This window comes from Gymnoscopelus microlampas (assembly GCF_963454915.1).
Source record: "Gymnoscopelus microlampas genome assembly, chromosome: 7".
Classification (NCBI taxonomy): Eukaryota; Metazoa; Chordata; class Actinopteri; order Myctophiformes; family Myctophidae; genus Gymnoscopelus; species Gymnoscopelus microlampas.
Genome location: NC_139944.1, coordinates 21,940,892 through 21,967,296, shown reverse-complemented (window position 1 = coordinate 21,967,296; position 26,405 = coordinate 21,940,892). Strand labels below are relative to the sequence as shown.

The 26,405-nt window shown below is 42.8% G+C and overlaps 1 protein-coding gene across 1 annotated transcript in view; it reads right to left on the bottom strand.

Annotated features, from left to right (window-relative positions):
- Positions 1-24,899, bottom strand: part of kif5ab (kinesin family member 5A, b) — a gene marked incomplete at both ends in the record, with an annotated part of 129,593 nt that extends 104,694 nt beyond the window's left edge. The window contains one exon of the mRNA XM_084061759.1: positions 24,768-24,899. Within this exon, the coding sequence (XP_083917885.1) occupies positions 24,768-24,899 (132 nt within the window). The remainder of the gene's footprint in view (positions 1-24,767) is intronic.
- Positions 24,900-26,405: the final 1,506 nt, after the last annotated feature.

Here is a 26,405-nt window from a genome sequence, read left to right as displayed (position 1 = left end):
AAACAGCCATCATAACAGTTTGCAGCATGCTACCAAGTACAAATTTGGTAAGTGGACTCAGACCACCAATAGGGACGAACTGAAATGAGTTAAGCCCCGCCCCAAAGGCACCGCTTCCTTCACACAGGGTGTGATTTTTTAATCATGATTTCTTTTGAAAATATTAGATTTTTTTCTTTTTTGAAGCGGACATTTGTAACTCAATTCTTCGCTTCTGGGGGTCCCTGGAACAAAATATTTGACAAATGTTCGCTTCAAAAAATATACATTCCAAGATTTCAGCAGCACTCCCTTTATCATGGGGGGATGACAGCTGAACATTCGGAGGCAGCGTTTGACAAGATGATAAGAAGATTAGAGATGTATTTCTCCTCCTACAGTACATGAGGGGGCAGCCTGCATGCATGGCAGGCTGATCACTGAGCTCTGTGGCCCCTTTACGTGTTATGGTGTATATACTAGTATCGGCTCAGACCGAGGGGGGATTGTCTCTGCTACTGTCATTTCCCAGATGGATTAGAGACATCCAGCTTTCCCTTTCTGTCTCTCTCCCACTCCTTCACAATCTTTACCACGACCTCTTCCTGACCTCTCCCACGCACGCACGCACGCACGCTCTCTCTCAACACTCAGTCTCAGTATCTCTGTCATTTTTTCCGTCATTCGTTCACCTTTACCCTCTCTCGTTTACAACCAAACAAACACACACACACACACACACACACACACACACACACACACACACACACACACACACACACACACACACACACACACACACACACACACACACACACACACACACTCTGAGGCAGACATTAAAAAGGCTGAGCCTGCCACTGGCTGCTACATGCTTTAAGTTAATCAGGCTTCAAGCCTCTCAGATAACAAAATCATTACCCGTCACCAGCCCTGAGCTCGGTTCACTACAGGAGGAACCTCCAGTCAGACCATATTAGCACAATCAACATACTCCATAAGCCGCTCTGCTGACAAGAATGAACATGGAGGTAAAGCACCCTGCTGCCTCCACACATATGAGGTTTCGCTGCCTCATTCACTGCTGAAATGCATGTGCCGATAATATGAATAATATCTGGGGCTATTTGTGGGCTATTTGTGGAGTAGTATTTCAGCTCTTTCAAGGGTTTCCCCCAGCCGGGTCATACCACAGAAAGACTATAAAAATGGGACCCAATTCCTTCCTGCTTGGCCCTCAGCATCAAGGGTTGGATTGGGGGTAAGTCCCTGCTGGGGGGTGTGCTTGTACATCAAGCCGCCTTGAGCCTCACGCTACAGAAACAGGAGATAGGCTCCTGCCCTAATAGGCTACATGGCTCTGTAAGGCTTACTTACTATTTCAAGGATGTACAGTATAGTGGCTATTTTGAGGGGTAATCTACAGATGAAAATTGGCCGTAAACTTTGTGAACTGCTATTTAGTCATTTCAGACATTTGTTGTGTCGGGGTGTTAGTAAGTGAAGTGGAGCAGAACTATATGCCCTATCGAAGCAGAGCCCTCTGCAGTCTGCACAACACAACACATCAAGAGAATAAGTAATGGGAGAGAGGAGACACGAGTGAGGGAATGGTTATGCTTTGTTCTGTTCATGGGGCTGTGGAGAGCGAAAGTGGAGAGGACAAGGCATCACCGCGCTTGTTTTCACCACGATGACAGGAGGGAGGACAGAAAAGCGAAAGAAGGCTAGAGAAAAGCAGAGAGGGAGAGAGCGCAAGAGAACGAGCGAGCGCTAATTGGAGGCACATCAATCTGGTGTCCTGAGGACAATCGGAGAGAAAGAGACGGAGAAAGTGAAAGACAGAAAAAAGCTAACAGGAAAGTAACAAGGACATAATGAGCTTAGAAGACAGCAGTGGTAGAGGAGAAACATCACTACGAAAATAAGGGAAAGTGAAACACACTCTCACACGATCACAAATATTCATCTCTCTCTGTTGCTGAAAGTGCTTGGACAGTGACAACGCAGAGGTGCCACCTCCCCCCAGGATGTGCGAGGAAGCTGCACACTCGCAGCAACCAGGACAACCGTCATGCACCGCAGGGAAACAGGCACACAGCCTCCTGGGAAATCTAAATCCACTCAAACCCAATAAACATAATACTTTAACATGTAAATGTATGCTGCTGACTGTGATGAGATAGGTACGGATGGATGGACTGACTGACAGACAGACAGATAGAAAGGAAGAGAAGAAAATAAAAGAGACTAGTCCATGCCTGGGGACATGGGACTGCGACTACAGCTCCTATATCCATATCCAGTATCAACAATTCTAATGATGAAATTGGCAAAGTCCATCACCAAGTTGACCATTTGCCAATGCCCATGTGCAATTTCACATCGATTGACCAACCCACTAAGGAGAAAAATGCATGAGAATAGCCACATAAGTGTCCCCTAGTGGTCATTACAGTATGTCACTGCAGTACACCGAGTGCAAAACAATTGATGAGACCATTTTTGTAATTACAGCTTCTATTCTTTAATAAGTATACACACACATACAAAACAACACAGGATTATATCAGTGAGTGTGCCAATATAGCCTAGCCATGCTGGGCCTGCTGCTTGCTATGCATTTAAATGAAAGTCCTTTATAACTTTGCACCATTGAGCCACGTCTGTCTCACTGCTGGCGTTCTCTCTAGTGCTGAGTGTGTCACCCCAGGACCAGATGCAGCACGCTACTATAGAGGGCACAATTAGATAATTGGAAACAACTGCTGATCAATTAACCCTGGCAATGCTCGCTTGAGTCACTCCCCCATCTCCAACCATCAGAGGCCAAATAACACAGCCCTACCACAGTCACCCTGAAAACCAACCAATAAAACCTGCATGGTCGTACTTCCAGGCTATGGGACTGTGACTACAGATCCCATAGCCATGGCAAAAAAATGTTAATTCTTCTGCCTACACATACGTCATGTCCTACTATGGGCGAATAGGGGAAGGGGATTAACGTCACGTGATGCCTATGTTTAGCCCCCAAAAAACGTCAGCGGTGCTTATTGGTCAAAAACCTGGACGTGTGTTTCAAAGAATAAACTTAAATTTGGGAAAAGTGCCAAATCATCTTCGTCAGTCGCTGCATACTGTATGCCATTGCCAACAGAGTCCACACGTTTGGGACAAATCTTTTTCAGTCCCTGCCTGAGAAAATCCCCTTTGTCACTCCCAGTCCTTTAATGCTCAATGCCCATCATGTGCAATGTTAGATTGACTGACCAACCAACTGAGGAGAAAAATGCAAGAGAACAGCCTGAGGACCGACACAGACTGAGGATAGACAGTTTCCTTCATTTTATAGTAGGAGATAGTAGTATAGTAGGATGACAGTGATGTATGAACATCACACTGACAGTTTGGCTGCTCCAGTGGTTGCTCTCAGTATCTCATTTGATTCTGTCAAGGACAATACATTACAGGTTGCATGCTATGGCCTTCACATAATGTAAATGAATCTTGAATAAAAAATGTGTTGTCTAACATAGATTGGGTAAGTTAAAGGTAGGGTAAGTGATTTTCTTTGGTTAAAATAAGTGTTAAATAGCTCTATATTCTGATAGTACTCATTGCTATAGAGTGTTTGTTCAGTATTAGGAGTCTCCTTGTCTCTCCACCTCTTTATAAAACAGAAAATGCATTTTTGTTTCAGTTTCAGTTTCATTTCCAATTTTATCCAAACAGGACAGAGAACTCAATCAGGATATAGATTAAACAAGTGCAATTGGAAGTGATGACACTAAGAAATGAGCAGACAAAATTGGAACTGGAACACTATACAAATTTAGCTTAAAAATGGGTACTTTCTCCTGATTGGCTGAGATTTTGACACCTACCGAAAAATGTATTTTCTGTTTATTAAAGAGCTGGAGAGACAGGGAGACTCCTGTTACTGAAAAAACACTCTATAGCAATGATTACTATCAGAATATAGTATTTTAACCTTTTAACAAAATACTTTTTGTTTTAACCAAAAGATATCACTTACCCTACCTTTAATGCTAGCATGGATGGAGACAGCACTGATTGCAGCCTCAGCTACTCAAAGACCATAGCTGGTTGCTGTTTCTTATCTCAAAGGGAATATCAAATTACTTGTGGTCTAAAAAGTACTATCTGCTCTTTTTCGCCGACAGCCGTCCCACTTTCAACTCGATCTGTCTATAACTCAGCCCCAGTCAAGGTTCGCACAGGCTAGATGTGAGATTGTCAGGACATTGCATCTTTCTGCTTAGACTGCAACCTCTAAAATAGCAATAAAATGCCATTAAATTTGGACACTGATGAATTGAAGACACAGTGTTAGTCCTTGCACCTTAATAAAGCAATGGATTTTATTTATGTGTGCCAGAACTTTCACTCTAAAAAAGGTTGACACTTAAAGGGACACCATCATGTGCATTTCACTTAATTGTGTGCGTACTGTACTGTACATCACACAAATATCTGTATCTGTCGGCCCGCAGGTCTGATGAGAAAGTGGCAGGAATTCTCAGTGTGTTCGGGAGATTGTATGCATCGGTTTCCCTGATTTGCCAATCCAAACCGTCTGCTTCATGGATTGGCCGAGCTTCGCATAACATCTGTACCGCAAAGCAATATAAATGCAATGGGGTCAACTACCCAAAGTAATGAGGAGTTTGGAAGAGAGGTGAAAGGAGAGTGCAGGCAGGGTGGAACGGATGGAGGAAAGTGTCAGGGGTAATTTGTGACAGAAGGGTACCAGCAAGAGTGAGGGGGAAGAAATATAGGGCGCTAGTGAGACCAGCCATGCTGTACGGCTTGGAAGCGGTGTCACTGATGAAAAGACGGGACGTGGAGCTGTAGGTGGCAGAATTGAAGGTTCTCATTAGTAGTGACAAGTGTTACATGATGATGATGATACAGAAATGACTACATTGTGAAATTACAAATATATCACCATGAATCTGGCCACGTAGAGAGCCTGGGGTATAGACCAATCCACAGAGTGGCAACTGGCAATCATAACTGCGGTGTCAAGCGGGTGCCGCTCCGCACCGCGACACCGCAGCTACAGGCAGCACTCTGTGGATCTGTCTCATTATAGACGAATCCTATCTACAGTAGGACTGCAGCAGTCAATCAAACTAATCTATTTAATGGATTACAAAAAAAATAAGAATCAGTTTGATTACAATTATTGATAAGAATTTATTTAATTAATTAAAGCAGCACTATTTAACTTTTTAACAACTATATAGCATATTATGTCCCACAAAATTATAAAGTAACATTTTTAAGCAATAACATACATCCTTCCATAAATGTATAGACTCTAGGGGCTTTACTATATTATGTATAGGGGTCGGGGAGACAATGAGTTTCATCAGGGCATTCCAGCTAGCCTGTCGCACAGGTAGGAACGTCAAAAACGCAAGAGAAGATTCCCTGTTCATCGATTGTTTCACCTGGGGACCACCTGTCCCTCACATGTCAGTCACGCACTGTTGTGCGTGCTGCGGGAGAATGGGCAGCATGGCGAAAATAGCAGACCTACAAGCTCACAACACGTCACGCTACGTTGTGAGCTTTTAGATCTGGTAATAATTCTAGCACCACCCCTATCTGCTTGCGATTGGCTGAATTCAGGAAGAATTCAGCGATTGGCTGAGATTGGCTGAATTCAGGAAGAATTCAGCGATTGGCTGAATTCAGGAATTCAGCGGGTGGTTGTTGTTCTGAGTTTGTACCCCCTCACTTAAAAAGTTCCATCTCCGCCGTAACTCACCTTCTATCATGTATAAACATGAGCCCTGTGTGTCTGTGTAAAACTCATTGCACTGCACAGTGCACGAGCAGACAGGCACGGGCATGGAGCTCACCAAAGCGTCATTCCCTGCTAGTTCCTGCAAAGCAATGCTCATTCAGACAAAAGATTCAAACAGATCTCAAGCCACTAGCATGGAGGCAAAGACGTTGGCTGCCATGTTATTTAGGTCCAAAATGGCCACTGATACAGTAGCATAAATGGGGCGTGAAGTCCAATAGGGCTTCAACAGTTAACAATAATTCAACTGGTATCACTATTTTGAGCGATGTCTTATAGGCGAACATTTTGAAACATTTTCAAAAATGTTCTTTACAACACACTGCATTTTCACTATTTTTCTACAACGTTATATAGCATAGAATAGGGTTAAGTGGTTAATCAGGCTAATTTATTAAATTATAAAAACATCAATTATACCTTTTGCGGTTGCAGCCCTAGTTGATAGTAGCTAAGTGTTGTCACTGTCCAGTGGTTGCTGCAGACCGCGCAGGTGTGCACTCCTGACCTGTATCCGAATTAATCATGGAATCAATAGTGTACACTTCGCTCTTGTTGTTCATTTGTTGGGCATAATTTAAAAAATAATTTCAAAGTCACAGAAAGAAATATTCTCTTAAACACATGAATCCTAGCTACCTGATTCTGGGCATGTCATATAGGCAACAAACATTCAGCAAAAATATGTGAACATACACCGAAAATAGATCGGCTATTTAAAGCAAAGAGATTTAGTATAGAGGGGGAAAAGGTACAGGGCCAAGTACGGACCTCTGGGGGACCTATTTACCTGGTACAATGTACCTGTTGTTTACTGGTCCTGCACAGAATACTGTATTAGCCAAGAGTCAGCTGTCGGTAGAACTGCCTAACTCCCATTCCTGGCCTCTTGCTGCTAACAAGCATTCCAAACAGAGTATGTCAAAATACCTACAAAAGGCCAGTCTGTGAAATGTGACCAACAGCCATCTTTTCCTTCACAGCCCAGAAAGCAGCAGGACGGCACCATTTTCACTTAATTGATAGCCTTCTCCCAAACTGTGCTCCCAGTCTGTGCTACGTGGCAAAGCAATTAAAATGAGTAAAAGTGTGCGTGATGACTTTGTCATGAAGTTACAGATCATTTAAATTAATGTACTTTGTAAACTTCTCCATTTACTGCCAACCTCACTGTGGAGCCTACAAATGGCTTTTTTGGAACGCTTGTTAGCATCAAGATTTTATAAATGGAGCTCACTGTTTTAACTGATAGCTGACACTGCGGTTAAAACCAAACCCTTTAACCAAGGGGAGAACTAATGCTTGAGTGATTAGTGCGGGATATTTGACATACCGGAGCGATGGACATTTATAATTCTTCACCGCATCATAATGACTGTGCTTATTTGGTACACAGTCCCAATTAAATAAGACTTCAAGCTCTGTCACTGTCACAGGTCCTCAAAGGCATGGGTGTCGGAGGACACTTGCCTAGCCAACATATAATGAGATGTATCACATCATTAGTGTGAGCCCTGTTAATGACCACATTATGGCAAGAATGAATGATCAGTCAGACAAAACTAAATGATAGAATGGAACAAAACACAAATACAGAATAAGCACACATTTCTAGCAACATGACCGTACTGTTGGACATTATTAAATCCAACTGGGTCTTGGGGAATTGGTATATGAAGCAAAAAGAGAATGAGTGTCGTGCAAAGATTAAAATATGCTTCGAAAATCAACATGGTTTAAGGGATTTGCTGCAGCAAATGACAGAATGATGCAGCCAGCCAATTTGGATAATAAAGGGCCTTGAGAAAATAGCAATGCTACGGAGACTTTGTTATGGAAGGGAATTTAATTAGCAGCAAAGGGATTGACAGATGAAATGGTAAGAGAAATGAGCGGAAAATCACTGCAGGATTATGACTACACTTGATCCTACTGTATATTTCAGGGAGCCATCAACGCAGCATTAGCGTTAGTGAACCATGTTGCATTGGGTTTGGGATTTTGACTTTAACCACATCAACCCTAGCGAACATTTGGCAAAAATAGCAGATATACAAGCTAACAACACAAGCCCTAAGGGACCCCTGTCAACGAATTTAAGTGGTTAAGAGGCTACACTTCCAAAGTCCACATGCGTGCTTGCAAGACTGCGTGCCCGCTACCTCAAATCAAGCAGTGTGAAAAACTTAAACTGAGTATCAGATTAGTTTTGAGTGAAAGATCAAATGCGTTTCAGAAGCCATATTATGGCGACGGAGCATCGTTTTGACACACACACTATATTAATATTTATTTTCCTTGAAAAGTAATGTACTATTTTATGCATTACAGCAACGCGGAAGACCAAAAAAGCGGTTAAAACGTCGGAGATGTGCCGTCTCAAGCGGACTTGAGCTAAAGCGAGCGAGTCGCTGTGCCGAGCATTGCGAAGTCCGCTTTGAGAAGACTAAGTGCCGTCCGAGTTATGCCACGAATCATGATCGTAAATCATATATTCCCCGAAAGTCATATTGTGACTTTTCAAATATTATTTGTTTTTGTGAGACAGCGTTGACCTGAACTACAGTATGACAGCCGTGTCAATCACCATCTCTGCCAGCGTGGATCCCTCGGCCAACCCGACCGAGGGACACATCATCAGCAGCCAGTGCGAGCGGAGCGGAGTTTCCCCCGAATTAATGAGAGAGTGGACTCATTCAAAAAGTGAACACAGACAGAGAAGGACGTGAATGAAAGACGGGGTAAGCGATCTCACGCCACAACTACAGACACAGAAGGCAATGGGCTCGGGCGTGACCGCTTCCGTGAACGCTGCAGTGGCGTGTGAGGGAAACTAACGGCGAGGAACAGCTAGCATGATTCAAGTCTTCATGTATGCAGCAGAGAAGTGCCTGGAGTGAGATGGTGACGGAGAGGTATATATTTAGCATTTTAAGTTATTATAGGGGGAAAAAATATGTATTTATTTTATTTTATAAAAAGCTTTTCAAGGGAAGAGACATTACATTGTATCACTATGCGTATGCATGGACAAACAGTTCACACAAAGTCCCACAATAACTTAAAGTGTATGTTTTCAGTACATACTAGATTGTCCATCGGTGGTCATTAATGTACTCATGTACTCTATAGTTTGCCTGCTAGCAATAGTAACAGTCTCTTCCTATGATCTGGCAGTCCTGTCGTTGCAAAACAACCCGCTTCTTAACCCCCTCACCAGACCCCCGGGTTCACACAGACATTAATCAATTGCCCTCAGAAAATAAAAGAAAAACCATGATGTATTTACGTATATAAAAGTTTTTAAACAATATAATAAAACTAGAAAAAGTGCTCCTCGGAGCACAGGTCTCCGCCAGGTCCGGTAGCTTATTGTGGCCTCATGGTGGCACTATAATAGGCCAATGTGAAAAGGGTGCCATTTGTTCTTAGGCCTTTCATGGCAATCTGACACTGCATTCATGATTTGAGGCATTTTGTTACAAAAATGTGTTTTGTTAAATTAGACCTGCTGGTGGCGCTATAACAGGCCAATGTGAAAAGGGTGGCATTTCTTCCTCGGCCTAGTGGGAATGTGTGTGTAAAGATTCACGGAAATTGCACGATGCGCGCATGATTTGAGGCATTTTGTTGTAAACGGACCTCTCCTGCAAACTTTGGAAGCCAATGTTAGCCAATTAGGATGGAATATGAAATATCAGACACATCCGTCTTGATCACATGACTATAGACATCATGTGTACCGATTTGCGTGAAATTTTGATAAAATCATCAACGGAAGGGGTAATATAAAAAAAATGTTTTACATAAGTCGGCCTCCTGGTGGCGCTATAACAGGCTGATGTGAAAAATGCAGGGCAAAGGTTGTTCCTTGACCTCTAGGGAGTGCGAATACAAAGTTTTACACAGATCGTGCAGTTATAGGTAAAAATTCGAATCGGCCTGTTATAGCACCACCATGAGGCTGATTTGAACAATTTCAAGTGGCATTTCTTCCTCTGCCTAATGGGAATGTGCGTGCAAAATGTCACGGAAATTGCCTGCAGTGTTCATGATTTGAGGCATTTAGTTGAAAACGGAGCACTCCTGCGAACTTTGGAAGCCATTTTTAGCCAATCAGGATGGAATATGAAAAATCTGAAAGACCCGTTTCGTTTAATGACTATAGAGATACTGTGTATCGATTTGCAAGATTTTTGGACAACATCTGTAGGAGTACTGTTAAAAAATAGGTTTTGCACAAAGCCTGGTGGCGCTATAAAAGGCCCATGTGAAAAATTTGGGGCAGAGGTTCTGCTGTGGCATCCAGGGAGGGTGTGTGCTCAGTTTCGCTGTGATCAAGCCAACGGTGCCGGTGATTAGCTGTACACAGACAGAATGACACACACGGACGGACGGACACACGGACAGACGGACAGGGGGCAAAACATACTCTGTCGCCATGCCTGCCTTTCGGCCTGGCGGAGACAATGAAGACCAAAACGAATCATAATTATGTTATTGGATACCCTTTAAACCTGCTTATTGAAAAAACAAAACACATTCAGTTTACATGCTTATTGCTCATTCTCTGATGCCGAAGTACAGGTGTTCAGTGGAGTACCGATTTAACCTTCTGGGCCGCAGTAATTAATGTTTGGATCGATTCTGTGCTCTGGACACCTCCAATCTCAAGACCTCATAGAAGGACAACTTCCAACGTTGAATACTAAGGTTATGAGTTTCCATCTCATTACAAGCATTTTCTTTGCTGCCGTTAAACCGCCCATAGGCAAATACTTTTATTTATTTCTTTTTTTCCCCCCCTTTTTGGGTGGGGGGAGGGGGAATGTCCAAAAATTGCAAAAATAATATACTTTGTTGTATGATAAAGTATATTGCGCTTAATTGGTTACGTTTTGGAGGCCACGTGAAAAATGTCATTGCCAAAGCGAGTCCTCTGAGAAAACACTGAAAGCCAATGTCCTAGTGTAGATGTCAGTGTTCTCCTGTGTCAGTTCGATAAACTCAGCTGTGATTAATGGTGAGAGTGAGGCCTGGTTATGCAGAGGGAAAAGGTTGCTCCCATGGATTTTCCTTCTCCTCAGGATTCCACGCTAACTCATCACCAGGCTAATACACTGTAGTGTAGAACCAATATGCTAGGGGGTCTTGGTGTGCTAACGCACGTGTGTAAGCATGTGAATGCCACAGGCGGGCATGCAGACGGAGGAAGCAGGCTGCATCCTGGGCAGAGGCCCTGACTAATGAGGAGAGGATGCTCCGCAAAGCTCCATCCTCAGAGCATTTGGATGTCTGCTATAGTCGCAGCTTCCCCGTCTAACATAAAAGCAGAGAAATTGGCAGAAACGTCTCAAGGAATCGATGTGGTCTTATCTAGGCCTGGCGCGCACACACACACACACACACACACACACACACACACACACACACACACACACACACACACACACACACACACACACACACACACACACACACACACACACACACACACACACACACACACACACACACACACACAAGCTGTCTAAAAATAAATACTATATAAATAATAAATAACGCCAAATTCGCTGCTGAGTGTGCTTGTCAGAGCCAAAATGGTGTCAAAGGCTGTTTTCACATATGCAGCCCAGACTATGTCCACCAGATAATGTACTATGACTATAGGGGAGAGATAAGAAGTGGAGCAGAATGTGAGCATATAAGCTGTTGTAGAGTGGGAGAGTGAATTTGACATAAATTGTCCACCTTTCTGTCTAAATGTCTAAAGCAGCACTGAGGTACAAAATAGATTTTGCTCTAAAATAATTAATAGATCTCATTAAGTCTTTCCTGTTTTGAAGACTCTTGAAGCTCTGGCCCTATAGGCATATGGGACATCTCATGAGATTTGATTCCATTATACTTAGGATTTTGAGCAGCAGTTGGCCCTCCCTCCTCCGCCATTATTTATACCTCCTAGAAGTCTCTTCCAGACTTAATTGGATGGGAGATGAACCTGGACTACTTTACTTTCTGTTCATCTTCCTAAATTGCTGCTGAGTCATGGGAAAACGAGCAGCGGAATCATTACACCGTAAAATACGATTAGACAGGAAAAAAACAATGTGAAGGGCCTGTTGAGGGCGAGAGAGAGAGGATGGAGTTTGCCCTTTTTTCTGGAGAGAGCTGTGGAAATTGCATCTGCTCTGACAGGGATGACGCCATGACAGGAGAAATGAGTGTGGCTCTTGACCCGGTGCTGCAGTCCCATTACACTGTCTAATTGAATAGTTTGTGTTCTCTGCTGCAAAAGAATCAAGAGATGGACGTGTTGGGTCTGGGTTTTCTCTTCGTATTCACCTATTCCGGGTAAAAAGTGTTATAGACAGAAGCCTCACAGAAGAAACACCTGCCAAGTGAAACAGGTTTTACAGAATGACTTAAATATACACGTATATTTTTTAAAGTACAAGGACAGCCGTTTACAAGGATTCAGCCATGCACTGTCAATGGTTTGCTGGAGCACCAGATGTTCACTGGTCCCCTGCTTGCCAGCTCGGCTCATATGCAAGAAGCACCAGGAGGAGAACAGAGAATCAACTGTTAAGCCGAGCATGGCCACAGGCAAGCTGCTGCTCTATCAGACATGACTGAGCAACAGCAACTTCCAAACTACAGTGAAGCCTAATTCATCACTGTCACTAGGGTTGGGCTCCTTTAAGATTTGAACAATTCCGGTTCCTTAAAGATTCCCTCTTAATGGTCCGATTCCTTAATACTTACCTTTAATAATTCCTATATTCTTTTAAATATACTTTTGGCCTTCATTATCATTTTCATAAATTCAATCATACATACAGTATTGCATACATATTATTGTAGTGGTTCTCAAAGTGAGGTCCTGGGACCCTCTGGGTTACTTATGGACCCCTTACAGGTCTGTAACTCTAAACTCGGAGAGTGTACAAATGGAACCAAATGGACCCATTTGTACAATCTCAAAAAGGTTTGAGAACCACTAGTATTGTAATTATAGCAGACGTGAAGTCCACATACCAGTTCTGACAGTGTGATAAAACGGGTTCCTCATTTTGGATCCGGTTCCGGATCCCATCCATAACTGTCGCATGACAGTGTTACTTGCAGCAGCAACAACAATAACAAAATAGATAGGTAACAGTAGCATGGACATCTGTTATTTTCGGCAATACATTTGGTTTAAAGGAGAAATTCACCCATTTTCAATCTTATCTTCATATAAATGGTCCTCCACACTAAAGCTCATTATAATCTCATAATTTATGTGTGTACTCACTCTGTGTCTGTCTCAGAGAAGGGCTGTGGACAGCTCAGAAACCTTCCTACCAATGACATCATCAGTAGTTTAGTCATTTAGAACTATATTTCAAACGTATTTTAACATTTTGTGTTGATGCAAGAACAATGGCTTCAAATTCAGCGTGCTAACTGGCCAGAAAGAGAAAGACTGTAGGGTATATTAGGTTGGAATCCCCATGGATGATGTCATCTGTAGGCAGGCTTGTGAACTGCTGAAAATGGGTGATGTGCTCCTTTAAGTGGCCATTGATAAATAATTAACCCACTTTCAGTAACATCACCTGCCCACTCGATGTGTGATGTCAGTTCACATATCCAGTGATCCCACTTTACTTGAGGCTTAAACACAGGAGAAATAAATCGACCTCCAGTCCCAGGAAAGAGCAATGGCCATCAGAGATGCTCATTAGCTTTAGTGTGGAACGCACCTCTTTGAACATTCCAGTGGTAGAATGGGGCACACGCACGCACAGCGCACACACGGCGTTGCACGCGCGCGCGCGCACACACACACACACACACACACACACACACACACACACACACACACACACACACACACACACACACACACACACACACACACACACACACACACACACACACACACACACACACACACACACACACACACACACACACACACACACACACACCTTCCATCTCTCCCTGAAGACAAAATAGTTGAAATGTTCCATTCTTATTAAGAAAAGGGTTCTTCCTCAAATTTGAGTGCTGTGGCCTTGAGTGCTGTGGAGTTTCTAAATTAGACTGCTGTAAGCACACAAGGGAACAGTAGTCAAGGACAGGCAATCCATACAATTATAAATGGTTGGTAGAAAATAGAGAATCAATAGCTCCTTAACGGCCCTGTTTCCATTGGACTGACTAACACAGGTGGTGTTTTTTTTAGCCATTTCATTGCAGGAAAGTCGACCTCCCCATCTGTCATGCTCGACATGAAAAGAAAATGAAATGGCTCCATACTATTAGGATTTTAAATACAGGACCAAGAGTTGATCAGGTCTCGCTCTAGGATCCAGCTTTAAACAATGCGTCCCTATTCCCTATTGGGCATGTCATAATAGCCGAATATTCTGCGAAAATAGACGATCTACAAGCTTTACGGGAACATGAACCCATCATCCATCATACATGCTACATGCTATACAGAGCATATCTGGAGAGGCCGCTGAGCATTGTGTAGGTCATGTTCTTCAGCTTCTCCAGCACCTCCTACACCATCCAACCATGCCGGCTGGCCGAGAAGCTCTCAGTGATGCTGGTGGACCACAGCCTGGTGGCCTGGATTATGTACTACCTCACCGGCAGACCTCAGTACATCACACAGAAAAGCATACTGCATGAGCTGGTGAGCAACACCGGTACTCCCTAAAATATTGTGCTGTCACCCTTCCTGTTCACCCTCTGACTTCCATTTCAGCTCGGGAACGTGCCACCTACAGAGGTTGTCCGATGACACCTCCGTTGTCAGCTGCATCATGGATGATAACATGGAGGACGAGGAGTATAGAGCCCTGGTGGAGAGCTTCGTAGAGTGGAGTGACAAAAAACACATTGAGCTGAACACAAGCAAGCCCAAGGAGCTAGTGGTAGACTACAGATGAAGCAAGAAGAGGCCCCAATGCCCTTCACTACCCAAGGGGTTCATGTGGAGATAGTGGACACCTACAAAAAACATAGTCTAGATGTTAAGTACCGGAGGGGGCGGGCACACATGCGTGGCGCCACGCGCACGCAAGGGCTGCATGATTATGATGAACAAAATGTCAAATTACCTCAATATTTGTCAAATATCTCTATAGCGATAGGATATCACTAAATGGGTTCACACTTGCTATTTGATTTTTTAAGTGTAGGAACATTGAACACTAAACATCCTATATTAAAATTGTCTTAAGGGAGGACCGGCCAGCCGGCATCAGGGATCTCCATATATGGGCATAAAAGGGCCAAGGACTGATAGATACAGAGATCTCCATCAGCATGCCCATATATGGGCATATACTGATGACATCAGGGATCTACATATATGGGCATAAAAGGGACAAGGACTGACAGATATAGAGATCTCCATATATCAGTGACTGCATTTGGATTGGCTGTGCGACATAGGTGTGCAGGGCCACGTAGCGGCCCGAACCTCTAGTTCTTTCAAAAAACAGCATGCATATTACAAGTCTGGAATTGACTTGTTTTGATTCTTATTTTGAATTCCACTGACCGGAAGTCAAAGTGTTTATGACTTAGAAAGTCTTACTTATTTCGTCTGACTTGACGAATATGCTAAGCTTTGAACTGAAAATCATTGATCCTTTGACTAACAGTAGGCCTACTGCTTTTTTGAATCTGACAGTGTTGTGCCTGAACGCGTTCAATGAACGATCGTTCATGAACTCGTTCATATTTTGGGCGAACGTGAACTGAACGTACTGTATATCCGCTAGATGAACGTTATCGTGAACGCGTTCATTCTGGCGTTTGTGAACGGCGTTCTCTCACAGTTTAACTTCGTTCAAGAGTGTCCCAAATTTCCATGGTTACATCGGTTTGTCATGTTGTATTTCATCCTATTCTGTGTTTCCGAGGCGTCTTGAACGCACCATCAGCCAAAAAAAGAGAAAAGCAAGGCGGTGTCTAAACATTAATGTGCGCAGCGCGGAGTCCGAATCAGAGTGAACAGTCTCATTGCAGCGACAGCTAGTGAGCAGCACAGACAGTTACAGTACGGCCACTCGGCCAGGGCGAAGAGCTGACACTTTATCCGCTCTGCGAAGCTCATTTCCCGGCCACAAGCATTTGGAAGTTGACTTGTGTCTCTTCCAAAGTATCGGTGTTGTTTCCTTGGTTTCACTGCCGACAAAATTAACTTGAAGCTTGGCTGAATTAATAAGTAAACACCGCGGAACGGCGAGATGAGTTTGTCCGTGGCTGATGCGTCGTGCACCGTAGCCTACAGCCGACTTTAGGACGGTAGCCCCGGCCCCCGAACCTCTGAATGAACGTATTGTAGTCTGGACGTCCGACCCGACTTTATTTTGGGATTAAAAGTGGACTTCTGCACCTGGCTTTTGATGTTAACAGTGTCATACACTCACTTTGACAAGCCCCCAGCCCCCCCCCCCCCCCAAGATTAATGAAAATCTTTAGAAAATAGCAGATCTACAAGCTCACTGTGTTGCACCATGACCTGTTGTGAGCTTGTAGATCGGCTATTTTCCAATATCCAAAACTTAAATAGGGCTGAAGTGATACATGTATTTGTAAAATCTACTAAGTAACTAGTAACTCAAGTTTTCAAATAATTAAAAATAAGTACAATATTTGCCTCTGAGATGTAGAGTAGAAGTAAGTAAGTACTGAAAACTGCTAATACTCTAGTAAAGTAAAAGTACCTCAAAATTGTACTTAAGTACAGTACTTGAATAAATGTGCTTAGTTACTTTACAGCACTGGAAATAATAAATATAGGGTGCTCTGTGTATGTACACCAGAGAGGATATAATGTATAAGAAAATTAAATAAATAACATTGGTTTTATAATGTATTGGATAAATAATAAAACTATAGTAATAATAATAAATAATATATTTGGATGCATCCTGCTCCATATACAATACAATGCACTGCTTTTCAGTTCATCATTCAAGTTTGAGACAATAAAAAATATGCGATTAATATGCGATTAATCGCGCGATTAACTACAAAAATCATGCGATTAATCGCGATTAAAAATTTTAATCGCCTGACAGCACTAATATATATTGAAAAAAAAGAACGAAAAAGAACTGAACTAGTTCATTTTTTGAACCATGAACTTTAGTTCAAAATTTTGAATTATGAACTGAACTTTGAACTAGTTCATTTTAAAATTTGTGAACTGAACTTTGAACTAGTTCATATTTTAAGTGAACTTTCCCAACACTGGAATCTGACATAAGGACCTGTGGTAAATGGTATAGCTTTTCATTCGGAAGGCTTTGGGTTGGTAAAGTGCTTGCTGCATTAAAGTCTTTTAGACACTGCCTAGTCATTTATTATCAATGAGAGGCGAGCAAGCAGGTGCTGTGAAAATGTGCCCATGCTGGAGTTAATAGTCTTGGAGCCCTATAAAGGGCCAGTCTGGCTAAACCCACTTTTGGGATTTAGGACTGCGCAAGGGCCGTTCCGGTGCAAAAGTTGCTATTTAGGGACACCTGCCTTACCCGCGAAACACCTGCACTACTCGTTGCATTATGCATAGGTGTGGTTTGGGTGTTACAATAATAAAACCAATCACGTGCCAGATGCCATTGCCTTTAAGAGAAGACTGCGCAAGCCATTATCCCCAATGCAATCTTACGCTCTCCCTGTCTGCAGTGTTACCAAGTCTACTTATTATAAGCCACATTGGGCTTGTTTTTCTGTAAAGTTGCTTGTAAATAATGGTAGTTGCAGTTGTGAGCTTGTAGATCGGCGATTTTCAAATAGCCAACATATATAAATATGCACATTGTTTAATGGCCGATATATATATATGTTTGAAGTGCTCATGTGGCCTATTATAGTCGCTTCTTTTGGGCTTGTTCTCATAGACCTGGTTGCTTATTCCTCTCGCAATTTCTGGCAACACTGCTCCTCTCGCTGCAGCTGCACTGAGGAGATTTTACATTGGACACATATGCTCGACATTTACTTTATAGGCTCTAGCCTTTGATTACCTTTCAATAAAACAAAGACATATGTATCACCTACATGTTACTGATTAGAGAGAATTTTATATTGTATACCAAACCAATTTGGCTTAGCGGGTGGTTTTAGATTCCACCGTTTAGGGACAGTGCCAGCTCCCTTATGCCTAATTCACGGGTAGTGGGCAGTAAATCACGGGTAGTGGGCAGCGGGTGCGGGTATAAACTTGGCAAAAATAGGGCTCTTGAACTGTTTTCCTGTGTGACACGCAAGGAAAGGGGAGTTGACCCAAATTGCACTTGAAACAAGCTATTAATCAGTGTGAAGTGATGTTTGTGATTGGCTAGCTTTAGCTGAACATGCGGGAGGAGAAGGGATACCGCCCATATCGCTACCTTTTGTGACGTTAATATCTTGCATGTTCTTATGTACTGATACATGATCGTTCAGCTCTAGTGCACGCTAGGGCTGAAAGCTCTCCTGTGAGGGTATAGGAAATATGAAGGGTTGTTATGCCATTGTGGTATATTTGTCTGACGTTAGTCTCAGTGGTGACCAATTCAGTGCCAGCAGTGCGCCGAGAATGAATTGATATCACGGAATCCCTGTACAAGTTCCTGGGAGTACAAACTGAAGTGGACACTCTACAGGAAGGAACAGAGCAATCTGTTCTTCCTGAGGAGGCTCAGGTCTTTGAATGTGTGCAACAGGATGCTACAGATGCTGCCCCCAACACGTGGCACTTAGTTTACACACACACACACACACACACACACACACACACACACACACACACACACACACACACACACACACACACACACACACACACACACACACACACACACACACACACACACACACACACACACACACACACACACACACACACACACACACACACACACACACACACACACACACACACACACACACACACTCAAAAAAACACAATGGAAATAAGCTCTTGAGCATTATTGTGCTTTATCCTTTTGACAGATATGTACAAAAAATATGTATGCATGTATTTTGTCAATAAATATGTCAATGAATGAATGAATGAATGAATGAATCAATCAATCAATCAATGAAACCAACCAGCTGTTAGACGAAGATTGACGTCAGCACAAATCCCTGTTGAGCAAATTGCTTGGCAATTGTTTGGCAATGGCAACGGTTGTGATCAGTGCAAATCACAGTTGAGAGTGAGAGAGAGAGAGAGAGAGAGAGAATGGAATAGGAAGGGAGAGGGAGGGAGGTTGTATGTGGTGTCAGATCAGATCTAATCTCTCAAGAACAGATTCTGCTCTGCGTTGGAATCTGTCGGGGAGGTTCGTCATATCGCGTACGCACTGCCTACAAGTGGGGGGGCAATTAGAAACGACCCTTCACCAAAACTCTTAAAGAAAACTAATACATCAGCTGACCCATACTACTGGTCTGATGATAGATACATGATACTTAGCGACTTTGAGTACTTTGAAAAGCACTATATAAATTGTATGTATTATTGTATCTATTAACGAACGGTTCATTCATTATGCTAACCCGGTCAGTCCAAGTGCAGATGGTCATACCAAGCCAGATTTAACGGCCATGCCTACTGCAGTGCTGCTATGACATCTATTCCCCACAGGATCAATAAAGATCTATGCCCAAGACATCTATTTAACAAACACCACTTTGCACACAAATCACCTCGAGCCTAACATCATTACGAGAGTTTGCCATAATAATATGAACCAAACCAAGTAAATAGTTCAATTTTACTCTTATGTACCCGTATACAAGATGTAAGAGAAAGAAACCTTGAACCTTGAACACAGGAAACCCAAATGGCAGTTTATCCCAGGGGCTCTTGCAGTGGTACTGAGAACATACTGTAAGATGCAGGAAAACAACCGCTACACAGCAAAATCCTCAATGTTAATTTAGCTCTGAGAGTGCACAAATGTAACATTTGTATACTTTCTGAGCTATAAATGGATAAATGAACACTGAGGATTTTACAGTGTACAGTAGGGCACAGGTCTCGGATTGTCACATAAATGTTAATGCCATTCAAAAGCTGAGTATTTCATACTGCTTTCTCATCATGACTTAAAATCATCAACTGTCAAGTTACATAATGCAGAGAAATGCATGTAGATGATGCCACCTCTTGTCCCCTCTTCCTTGTGTACAGCACATGTGACACTGGTGCATTATATACAGTATGATGCATTTCCCTAGGAGCATGAATTAAAAATGCCACGGCTAGCTATCTTTACAGCGGCCGCTGTTTTTTTTATTTATTCATAACACTAAGTCCAATAAATGTGTGATTCATTGTGGCAATTCTATTTTTTTTGCAAGCCACACAGGATTAGGAGGGACAATCTGGCCTCACGATGGTGCATTATCCTCTAGACAGTGAAATAGTGGCAAGACAGCTGTGTCCCATCACCATGAATAAAACACAGAGACCATGCCTCAGGGTGTAGCACCGGCCCAGCATGGTTATTACTGACACATTGTGGCACTGTGGCAAACCCCTACAGGGCACTATTGTAGGTGGACGTCTATATAAGATGAAAAACACAAAACAGACGCATGAAATCAAAGGGGAAAAAATGCATTGCTTGCATTTTCATGTCACAACATAGTGGCATAATGTATGATTTGCTATAAACTGCTCAAGGCATGCCATGGTGTATTTTATCGTGCCCTGAAAGGGCTTCAGGAGACCAAAAATATAAAAGTAAAGACAGGTCTTAATAATGGTGTGGCTTCATATGGATCTGACTTCATGTGGCCAGTCTATGACATCAGTCTCTATGACGTATCTATGACGTATGACTCCACATTTGGGCTATGTCTCAGCCAGATCTGACCGCCATCGACAAGTTCCATACTATAAGAAGTTATATATTTCATGAAATGAAGTGTTGCAGTGTACACAAGGAATTTGGCACCGGTCGAGCGGTTTGCAAGATTATCCCCGGGAAAAAAACAGACAGATTCACAGACTCGCAGACAGACCCTCTTCTAGACAGCTCTGACTAACCACTGAATAAACGTTATGCCAAAAGAATATTCCAGGCAGCTAGGCTTCACATTTCAACAGGCTGCAACTGAGTCTGTGATGCATTACCGTAAGATCTCAAATATTTTTTATGCTTTTGGATCAGGGGTCTCAATTCAAATGTAGAAAGTACAATGTAGCCTTGGGAACCAACGCTTCCCGAGCCATGTGGCCCATAGGACAGGAGCCTATCTCCTATGTTTCCTTAGCGTGAGGCTGCTTGATGTACAGTACATCCCCTGGACATGACACTAGTATGCTGCAGACTTACCCCCAATCCAGCACTTGATGCTAATGAATGCCAAGCATGGAGGCAATGAGTACCATTTTGACGTTTGAGCTGGACATCTGACAATACACAAAAGAAGAAAAATGCAGGATAATGCAAGATAGAAACTAGTGCAAGATACATGCGGTGTCTATGTCTTGTCACACAGACCTGAATCATCAAACAATCCTATTTATTAACATCTGACAAGAATCAATGAGTCCGTAGAGGTGTTACACTGAGGTGCTGATTCGCTGCCAAGACCACTGCCCATCATGCTGCCACCCAGGTGGGACAAACCAATCATTCAGTCACCCAAAACATTGTCGCTGTCGCTTTCACAAGCCCCGGAGGGAGCCTATCTCAACCATGTACATCTGCTGACTATCAGCACTGCTGTGATGTGAATTGTTTTCATCAACTGTCAGTACTGGTACTGGAGCCGGCCAGCCTGCCATTCAGACCGATGTGTTTAATCCGGATCTAATCTGATGGCCGCAGCCTTCTGAGAAGTTACGACTCTAGGGAGACATATTTAGGTGCAAGTTCCTGGATAAACTTTCCACAGCCTCTAGATAAATATTGTAGAAGAAAATTATACATTGAGACTATACAGTGTCAGTACTACATATTACACAACTATGAAGACTGCAGACTTCAACGCCTTCCAAAGCAATTATATTTACAGATGAAAACCTCCAGCTGCACATAACTGAGAGGAGGGGGTGGGGTTATATGAATAGAAATGCAATTACAAAGCAGCACACTTTCCTTTCTTTGCTGATACATAAAGGGACCACGAACAAGTGTTTATACAGTAGATGATATCACCAGGCCATTGAATATGTTTGCCTCTGCTCATTTCATGGTATCTGATGGCATTTCCCAGAATGAGGTAATGACTTTGATTTCAACACGCTCCATTTCCACCCGCAACTGCTTGTTGGCAAATGCAAAGTATGCTTTTATTTTATTCTAACTGGTTAGAGGTAAAATCAAGCTCATCATGTCAACAGGTTCAGTAGAAGAGTGCATTAAAACTCATAACGGTGACAATTTCAATTAACTTCCAACTTCCATTAATAATAATAATAATACACTTTATTTATATAGCACCTTTCATGACATATTTCAGCATTGGAACAAAACATTCTGCGTATTGTTCTAAATAATTATGGGGGGGTACACGCATGTGTGCGCACACACACACACACACACGCGCGCGCACACGCACGCGTGTGTGTGTGTGTGTGTAGTATGCATCTGACGTTAAAGACAATAGAGATTTCCTGCTGAAATACGTCATCATTAGTAAGCTTAAACCCTCAGGTCCAATGGGTGTGGATTTCTTTTGTGTCTTTGTGCTCTCTCTCTCTCTGTCTCTCTCTCTCTCTATTTCTCTTTGTGTGCGTGCGTGCGTGCGTGCGTGCGTGCGTGCGTGTGTGTGTGTATAACTTCTGACCCGGGCACAGCTTGCAAATACAGCAACATTTGCATTTTGAACGTTAGTCCCTCATCCATCTGGTCTGCGATTAAGCTGTGACGTGAATCGGAAGGATGCACATTCACAATATTTATCTCAGCTTAACTATCTATCTGGCTGCCAAATTGGTCAATATTCTCTATAGTTTGCATCAACCCCCAGCCTTTCTTCGATTGCTACTTGGCAATTCAAAAAGGACAACGTAAAATCCATCCAAGAGATTCAAACAATTCTCTGAGCTTCATTATCACTCTCATTAGGGTCTGTGCACCTGGTAAGAACACTGCCCAGAACTACTCTGTGCAGGAAAAATAAATTAAAAAAGTAGGATCAATCAGTCCTGCATACTAATTCAATGAGATAGAGAATAAATCAGCACACCCAGCAGTTGTGTGTGTTTGAGCACACTCCCACACACACACACACACACACACACACACACACACACACACACACACACACACACACACACACACACACACACACACACACACACACACACACACACACACACACACACACACACACACACACATGTGCGTGCGTGATTGCACGATTTTAAGGACAGACACACTTTGCAACCAATACATTTGCATTTAGACTGCTAGAATATTTTTCAAGCAGTGATGCTATCATATGACTGAGTGAGAAAGCGCAATCAGAAGCAGAATCTCAGATATCATATATCCAACACATTGATCAGCATCCCGCTTTCACAGCTTGCACCATCTTATTTCCTTCTCCAGAGCAGTGAGAGCCAACCTGAACCTGCAACTCAATTTGTACCGAGACACGTAAAAAGCCATGCTGAAAACCGTGAATTTGCATAGTTTAATTATCACCCTATGTACATAATTAGAAAACTGAAAAGAATGATTGTGTGCTAGTCAAGATTAATTGAGAAACACCCGCTCAATACCTGCAAAAGAGGCCAAAAATAACCAAGACCATATAGGATCACAGGGTGTGCGTAGATCTGATTAATTAAAAAAGACGGGAAATGTCAAGATTGAATCATTAGATTTACATTGTTGAAGCTCAAGCTTGTTGAGTTCACTGATCTCTTATTGAAGAGGACATTTTAATGAGAAATACGCAATATGTCTAACACCTTTGGCGGCTCTAAACATAACATGAGTGGTTGCCACATACTGGTGTTGAATATTGATGTGGCCTTTTAATGGTTAAATTACAGATTTTGATAGAGCAGCTGTTCTTTACTGGCAATGATATGTAGGCTATATATGCCAACCAGTTCACTTTCAAGAGCTGGCACCTTCTGTACGCCTATTTCACAAATCCCTGTCTACAGATAGACAGAGAGAGAGAGAGAGAGACAGAGAGACAGAGAGACAGAGAGACAGAGAGAGAGAGAGAGAGAGAGAGAGAGAGAGAGAGAGAGAGAGAGAGAGAGAGAGAGAGAGAGAGAGAGCGCACAATGACACAAAAGAATTTGAGAATGTTTGATGCATTTCAACTGTACTGTTAGGTGTCCATTAGGTCAGTAACAGCATCCATATTTGACAAATAGCCAGTATTCTTTATAGCTGAAAAGCATAGCCCCAGCGTTACCCTTTGGAAGATTGTGTCATGATTATAGTAGCCCAAGTCAAGTCAGTGGTTCTCAACCTTTTCAGGCCAGGACCCCCAAAACAAAATTATCATATTTGAACTGGGGACCCCCCACCCTGACCAGCACTTGGAATTGTAGGAGATGAGGCATTGCATTTAGTTTGACTCAGTTCCACAGATAAATAGTGTGAAAATAGCAGATCTACAAGCTCACAACGCCTTGGGTTGTGAGGCGTTGTGAGCTTGTAGATCAGCTATTTTCAAAATTTTTGCCTCTTTCTTATAGTATTTGACAATTTGGCCAATGTGTGACCAGTTTTTATAGTAGTTTGTTGATTAATATTGATGCAGTAATGGTCTTTTTAAAAAAAAAATTTTTTTAGGTATTAAAAATGTCTTAAAAGTCCTTAAATTGACACTTCACTGTCATCGGGGAACCCCCCCCCCCCCCAAAAAAAATGTTGGGACCCGACCCACAGGTTGAGAAACACTAGCCTAAGTCATTGGCTAGCACTATAGAATTCGAGATTGGAAGACAACAACATACCCCAAGAATGACAGTGTCATCTCCTTGAAATGTTGGGATGAACTTATCTCCACGGATAATCTCGGCTTGGTTCAGTGGACGAAAACGACACAACACCTTTATGTTGCATTCTGCGTTGGCATCATCAGCCATTGTGGGAAAATGATGGATGATGCACTTCCAAAATAGAAAGGTGGATTTTCCCAAAAACCTCAATGAATGTTTTCCCCGTCAGGCGAATGTGCGCGTAGAGTAAAACTGCACGCTATCTCCACATGCAATCTCGCTCTTGGAACGGCAGGCGAAGCATTTGGCAGAGCAGCCAATGTCCAGTTCTTTTGAGGAGAGAGAGAGAGAGAGAGAGAGAGAGAGAGAGAGAGAGACTACAATCAAATTACACTAAAGAAATACAAAACAAACAAACCATCACTTTAAGAGAGTTAGTTTGGCTTCAAATGCTCTCACGCCCAATTCGGATTGAAGCTTAATCAGTGCAAAACACAGGAGTTGCAATTAGGAGTATATATTCCGAGCAGCTGGCTGGCTGTGCGTGTGTGTGCGTGCGTGCGTGCGGTGTGGTGTGGTGTGGTGCGTGGAGAAGGTGCAGGGTTCTACGATGCATGCCTTGCCTCCCTTGCATCATCATTGACAGACTGGTCTCTCAATGGGGGCGGGGCGTGGTTAAAGCTATTACCGTCCTCTCTCTCATCAGCATCACCACGGAGTGTGTGTGTCTGTGTGTATGTGTGTTTGTCTGTGTGGAGAACACCATGGAGGTGGAGACAGATCTGAGACCACGCATGGAGCGGTTGGGAAGCTCTTTAGCTCCACCAAGTGACGGTCCTTGGCTACAAACACAGTCTATGGCTACAAATACAAATGGAAACTGGAACGCTCACCCCAAAACACGCCCGCCCCCATTTTTTTGGCGGACCGCTCACCCCCAGCAGTTCTTCAATTCTTGTATTCTTGATTGATTTATTGATTGATTTATTGATTGAATACTTTATTTAGAAGTAAAAAAGCAGGAAAAAAAAGCACATGAAAGTACAGTTTAAGTACAAGTACACGGTCAACTAAATAGGATTGAAAAGTGGCAAGCCCATGAAAGCCTAGCCCTGGGGTGACTGTGTTTTGGGGCGAGCGTTTTGATATTCGGCCCAATCGGGCCGTCTAGGTGCAATGCAAAAACCTCACACAACATCAAATAATCATACACCGCCGGTAGGCTAAATAAAACTAACTATGTCAGAAGAAGCAAGCATGGGAACTAATGAGGTATAAGGATAAGGATAAGGTAATTAATTTATAACATGCAACGAATCAAGCGATCAACTGACACAAACACTACTACTGTAAAAAAATATATGGACTATACTAGCTCCGACGGAACCTCTCCCTCCGCTGTATAGCTCCGAGCAATACAGCGTACAGCGGAGGGAGAGGTTCCGTAGGGGCTAGGACTATACCAGTCAGTCAGAACTTTAATAAGATTAACTAGTTATATTAAAAATGTGTTGGGAACGGTTGTTTTGTCACCTTTGACCGCCCGATAAAACGGAGCGTCACGGAGCGTCTGCACTGGTGTAATGTAGCCCCGTCCGTGTGGCGCCGCCTGGTGGACAAACCAATACGACAAGTGTCAAATGAAACGACCAC